Raw genomic sequence first — 6,522 nt, forward strand, 5'->3', positions numbered from 1 at the left:
ACGTGCCTAGAGCAGTGGTAAATGATAGTACAAAGTGCATTAGCACTGTATTTTAACAGCAGTAGTAAAATAAAACGACATGAATTAATAACAGTTCTGAGAGGCCTTCAGCTGTCACTGAGCCAAAGCCATAACGTTTTAAACAGATGGCATGAAGTCCAGTCAGCTGAATTTTGATTTATGAGTGTTCCTCTCACATACACACAAATTATTTAAAGAATGCAATAAAGTATTTATATGTACATCAAATTAATCTGTAATGTAAACTCTTAAATTGTTAATTGATATATACTATATATATATATATATATATATATATATATATATATATATATAAATCTTATTATTATATTAATTATTATTGTTGTTGTTATTGTTTTAATATCACTTTTGTGCTTTATTTAATTGTAAATATTATTAATAATTATTTTGGTATGTATTAATTATTTTTATAATGCAAGTTTACATTCTTTAAAATCAAATTATTTATATTTCATTAAAAAAAATTATTAAAAAATAATAAATTTTCTAGACCGTTAGTAGCTTTGAGGTACAAAAGTAAAATATTTTTTTCTGTTATCAGATTTTTTTATTTTTACTAACCACTGGATCCTGCTCATGGGTGCAATAACAAGGCAGAGAAACACCCTGGTGCAGAACACCACACTCGCTCACTAACACCCCGACTAACTTACAGCAACTAGTCCAACGTCTGCCTGTTTATTTTTTAATGAAAGTTACCCAAGTACCCAGAGAACCACTTTCTTTCCTATTTATTTATTTATGCATGTTCTCCCTTTTTCTCCCAATTTAGCGTAGTCAATTTGTCTTACACTGCTGTGGATCTCTGATTGCGTTTGAGGAGGGTATATTGTTGCTCATGTGCCCACCAACGCGTGCACAGTCTTAGCAGACCCATTTTTTACCTCTTTACCTCTCTATCTGCTAACCAGGGTCCTTGCACAGCGTTTGAAGACCCCATCCACTTGGTCCGGTCATTTCCCCACCCAGCAGATACAGTGGCCAATTTGTGTCTGCTGCAGGCACTGTCAATTGTGCCTGCTAGACGGCACACAACCGACCAGTAGCAGAGACGAGATTCGTATCGGGGTGTTCAGAATCTCAGGGCTTGTGTGCTAGCGGAATATTCCGCTGCGCCACCTGAGCGCCGGAAAACCACTTTTTTAAATGCATTTTGCTCCCGATTTAGCACACTCAATTCTGTCTTCCGCTGCTGAGAGATACCAGATTGCATCTGAGGAGAGCACGTTGCTGTACATGCCTCTTCCGACACGTGCACAGCCCTCCTCTTCTCGCCCCTGCATTCTGCACAGCGTCTCTTCTGCCAATCAGGGTCCTTACACAGCGTATGAAGACCCACCCACCCACACATAGTCAGGCCCCCACCCTGCAGATACGGTGGCCAATTAGTATCAGCTGCAGGCACTGCCAATTATGCTCGCTAGACGGCGCCCAGTTCAGAATGTCGGTGCTGGTGTGGAAAACCACTTTTTAACTGAGTTATAATACGAGAAAACTTTTTACAAATGTTGACTGGATTTGTAAAGATTTGTTTTAGAATTTGTTGTATAGATTTACGCCAAAATATACATAATGTCATTTTAGTTACTATCAAATTGGGCTCAAATGTGGCTTTTCAGGACTGGAATTGACCATAAAATATAATGTACACTCCTGTGGCTGAAATACTTGTCCACATATTTTTGGCCATATAGTGTACAATTTAGTGTTACAGTTGTACTAAGCAGAATCCACTAGCCCAGGTATATCTGCACAATGGTGGTCCAACAGTGTTTCATATTATTGTGGTAGATGCAGTTAACTTCAGAAACAGATTTTAAAAAGGTCCAAGTTATCAATGACTGACTGTAATTTATTATCCCTTTATTACCCCACAGGCAGATCAAGCAGTTCTGTGGTAACCCACTGCAAGCTAAGGGCAGTGCTGACCAAACCTTACAATGGCAGAAACTTCTGACCATCCAAAGCCGGATATTATCAACGATAAAGCCTACATCTCCAAAAGAAGCATCAGAAAAAGCTTGATAAAAAGGATGCATTATGTACCCATTGCAGTTGAACTTAATTCTAATAACAAACGTAAAGGAGCAGGCTCGACTACACACAGTACAGGGGGAAGTCCATTGTCCCTCAGTTCTACTGTAGAGATGCTTCAGACAGATCCAGTTTCCTTTAATGTCCAGCAGGATGTAAATAAGTACAAGGCTGTTAGTGCGATCCAACAGGCTGGATCAGAGCCGGAGAAAATGTGCAGGGTGAAACTTGAAGAAAACAATTTGGCACCGGTTTCAAAAGTCCCAGATGCAAAGTCATCCCAGGAACACAAGCCAGATCCAAAACAAACAGCCAAGCCACAGTTTATATTCGCTGCTATGAAGAAACGCAGCGTAGAAGGTGACACGGAGAACCGTCCTTACAAGTGTCCTTACTGCAACTGGGCCTTCAAGAAATCCAGCAACTTGCTAAGCCATGTGGAGACGCACAGTGGGCTGAAACCACACATCTGTGATCTCTGTGGGAAGGCATACGCACATCAGGGCACACTGCAGCAACACAAGCGTCTGCACACAGGCGAGCGGCCATACTGCTGCCCTTTCTGCGACAAGAGCTTCACGTGGTCCTCGGACTATCGCAAGCACATCAGGACACACACAGGCGAGAAGCCGTACGACTGCTCCCAGTGCGGCAAGGAGTTTGTACGCTCATCGGATCTGCGCAAGCATGAGCGCAACACACACGCCAAAGACAAACCATTTCCATGCAATGAGTGTGGTAAGACCTTTAACAAACCACTGGCACTGTTCCGGCACGAGCGGACACATCTGGGCGAGCAGCCCTTCATCTGCTCCGACTGTGGCAAAGCCTTCACCCTGCCCTCACGCCTCGCCGAGCACATGAAAGTCCACAGTGGACTGCGTCCATTCACCTGCCCCATCTGCCCCAAAGCATTTACCAAGTCCTCCAACCTGACCGAGCATCTGAGCGTGCACACGGGTTTCCGCCCTCACACGTGCACCGAGTGTGGGGTGGCATTTGCCATGCCATCACGTCTGTTTAGGCACCAGCGAACACACACAGCCCATTGATTGCAACAAGTACTTCAGCCACCAGTTTAAATTTGGTCTGTTTTGTTTGTTTTATATAGCAATAAAACTATTACAAAGACAAGCTTATATGCTGGTGTCCACATACTATCGACCAACAGCCTCACCAGTGCTCAGGGATGTTTCAGATGACAGAAGATGGCATTAATTTCCTACTTTGCCAGTCATTAAAATATAAGATTGTTACATTATCTTAATAACAATGATGTATGGTCTTTGCATTTTCCTCATTAGGATATGCTCACTCTGCCTAATGCACGACACCCACCTCCACCACCTCCGACACATTTTTACACCAGAGATTCTCCGCACATACAAAGGACATGCTGCTCTTCAACACCTCCACCAATACTCCACCAAGGTCAAGGAGTATGGTAATAATGGGCTAGCGTAGATGCTTATTATGTTTAAAAAAAATGTTGGTTTTATTTCAACTTGGCAATAAATTGTAATTGTCTTTAAAATAATTAAGCCATCTTTTAGTAGACACTGCCAAGACATCAAGACATTTTTTTTTCTCTTTTTCTCCGATTTTCCACCCCAATTTTATCCCCTAATCTGGTCGAATACAATTACCCTGATTGTGTTACACTTCACCTCTACTGACAACCCTCCACTGCTAACTGAGGAGCTTTGCAACTGACACATGCCCCCTCCGACACGTGCTCAGTACTGACTGCCTCTTTTCACCTGCACGAGGCAAGTTCATATGTGGATCAGCTTTGTGTACGGAGAGCCACACCCTGATCAGCATTATTCCTCGACTCTGCACAGGCACCATCAATCAGCTACAGTCCAGCTTTCCCCATCCCGAAACAACAGCCAATCATTGTTCATGTGACCTCCCAGCCCAGCCAGATGGCAGAGCTGAGATTTGATACGATGTATTCGAAATCCCAGCTCCGGTGTGCTAGTGTGTTTCACCACTGCGCCACCTGAGCAGCCTATCAAGACATTTTTAATAATAATCATCATCATAATTTTTTTTTAATTGTTGTTATTTGTTAGCTTTTTTTAATCATATATTCAGATTCAGTTTGAAGTCGTAATGTTTCTCTTGTTCTTTTATTTTACTATTTTATTTTTGAACATGACCAGATATAAAAGTTGATTTGTTTAATATCGAGTCTTATGCATAAGGGTCTTTAATTTTAACTTTATTTATTAAAAATTAAAATTAAAAATGTTATTAAAAATACGAATAAAAATATATTGTTATAATAACATTAATAATAAATTAACAGTAATATACAATATAATAATAATAATGTTTTAATAATTAGTAAATAAACAAAATTTAAAGTAAAGATGCACAGAAAAATAATTTCTTTAATATTACTACATATTTTATAAATGCACAGCCTTCGATCTTTTATAAACGCACAAGAAAGTTACTTTGTTCTATTTAGGATTTTCATATAGAAATGTTTCCATCTTTATTTATGCACCTGTACCTTCTTATTTTCTTTTATCTTTTACCTTGAGCTTTGAATTTTCTTGCTTTTGTCATGTCTTTCAGATACCAGGTGAACATTAAATAATGTTTTATACATGAAATGTTTTGTTTATTTGAGTTGTTTTCAATATTATTAGCTGTTTTGTTTCTATTCATTATAACATTTTCACTGCATAATAAACTTAAATTTAAAGGAAATTTTACATCTGACGTTGTAAGTGGGGTGTAATTGGAGCGTCTTATTTCTCCTGGATGCCCACACACCAAGCTGCACTGTTGCAGAAGCTCTGCCATCATGTGTTTCTGTCCTACAGGCCCACAAGTTAATTTAAGCTACGTTCAAACCCCTGAGTTGCATAGCATTACAGCCCAGCAGGACAAACTGTTCTACATGCCAGGCTCACGTGTTGGAAGCCTGGTACAGTGCTCTAAGCATGCAGGAGTGAAACATGCCAGTGTAGCTTTAATACCTCACTGACATATTTACACCAATGCTGCTAATAAAATGATTAGAGGAACTAAACCTGATGAGAGCCTGGGATTTGTCCACTCGTCTTATCATCTACTCCCTAATACAACACACAGGAGAATGATTTAATAACTGTTTCTGTTAGTTTGCTTCAGGGCAGCCAAACCTAAGCTGCATTATTAAAAAAAACTAAGTGGCATAAAATGTGTAACGTTTAACTGTGTATTGAGTCATGTTGGCAGAACTAGTTAGAAAAGGGCATTTTAAGATCACTTCTCATTTCACACAGACATGTTCATTTAACTATATTATTTATACTATTATATTATAGTATATTTATCATTTTGGTAGCTCAGCAGTTAAGGTTGCTGGTTCTAGCCTCATCACTGTCAGGTTACCATTGTTGCCCCCTGAAGAGGGCCGGGCACAGGAGACACCTTCACAATCTTACAGATTTGGAACTCCGAGTAGGCAAAGATTGCCAGGTCAAGGTGTAAAATGCTGAAAGTCAACCCTTTAACAAACTTTTACTTTGTGTGTGCATATTTACGCAACCTCATTATTGTAAGTTTTTTATCTTCATTCCCCCCACCCAAAATTCAGTTTGTTTTTTCAATTGAATTGTACAAATTTTAGGTCACTTTTTACAAAAACCTGGTATTGTAACAGGGGTGTGTGAACTTTTTATTTCCACCGTAGAGCAGAAGCTATTAATTATGTGAATTTAATGGGAAGATTAACGATGGTATATTCCACAAAGCTGCTAAAAAAGCCTATTTAAAGTTATTTGGCTTATCAATTAAACTGGAGAAGCGATTATTAAAAAAGAATATCACTTTTTTCAATATTTATATGCATAATTTTTTCCTTAATAATAAAATGATGATGAACTTATAATTTTATGTAATTTTAGGGCTCACGCATCTGTGACACATCGCTAAATTACACCAACCAGTACTGATAGGATAAAGGGTTCAAATCCCCAGTGGTGATATTATGTCTGGGATGCCAGGGTTATGGCTGAGGCCCTGCAATGGATTGGCATTTTCTGCTGGGTTCCATTGAGTCTGTGAAATCGGATTCACCACAACCCTGACCAGGATAAAGCGATCGTAAAACATAAAGTAAAATTAAACAAAGGATATCAATGCCAAGGAAATTACACATGTTGCATGCATAACAATATGGACACTTATTTGAAACTCATGTTCCTTTAACCCTTTTGGGTGGAAACTCATTAGTGCCGGTCCCAAGCTTGGATAAATAGGAAGGGTATTGCCCCAGGAAGAGTATCTAGCATTAAAAACTGTGCCAAATCAAATACACAGTTGTATCTTTCGCTGTGGCGAACCCTAGGTGCTTTTAGAAGTGTTTAAATGATCTGTATACTAAAAAATATTCTTTACATCGATTTATTCACAAGTGTTTGATTGTATAACTGACCCCTGTGC

At 39.2% G+C, this 6,522-nt stretch overlaps 1 protein-coding gene across 1 annotated transcript; it reads left to right on the forward strand.

Annotated features, from left to right (window-relative positions):
• Positions 1 to 1,982: 1,982 nt before the first annotated feature.
• On the forward strand, positions 1,983 to 6,032 carry znf648 (zinc finger protein 648). Its single transcript, XM_062997135.1, has 3 exons — positions 1,983 to 3,090; positions 4,917 to 5,020; positions 5,985 to 6,032. The coding sequence occupies exons 1-3, from the start codon at positions 1,983 to 1,985 to the stop codon at positions 6,030 to 6,032; spliced, it is 1,260 nt and encodes a 419-aa protein (XP_062853205.1).
• Positions 6,033 to 6,522: the final 490 nt, after the last annotated feature.

This window comes from Trichomycterus rosablanca, chromosome 6 (assembly GCF_030014385.1).
Source record: "Trichomycterus rosablanca isolate fTriRos1 chromosome 6, fTriRos1.hap1, whole genome shotgun sequence".
Lineage (NCBI taxonomy): Eukaryota > Metazoa > Chordata > Actinopteri > Siluriformes > Trichomycteridae > Trichomycterus > Trichomycterus rosablanca.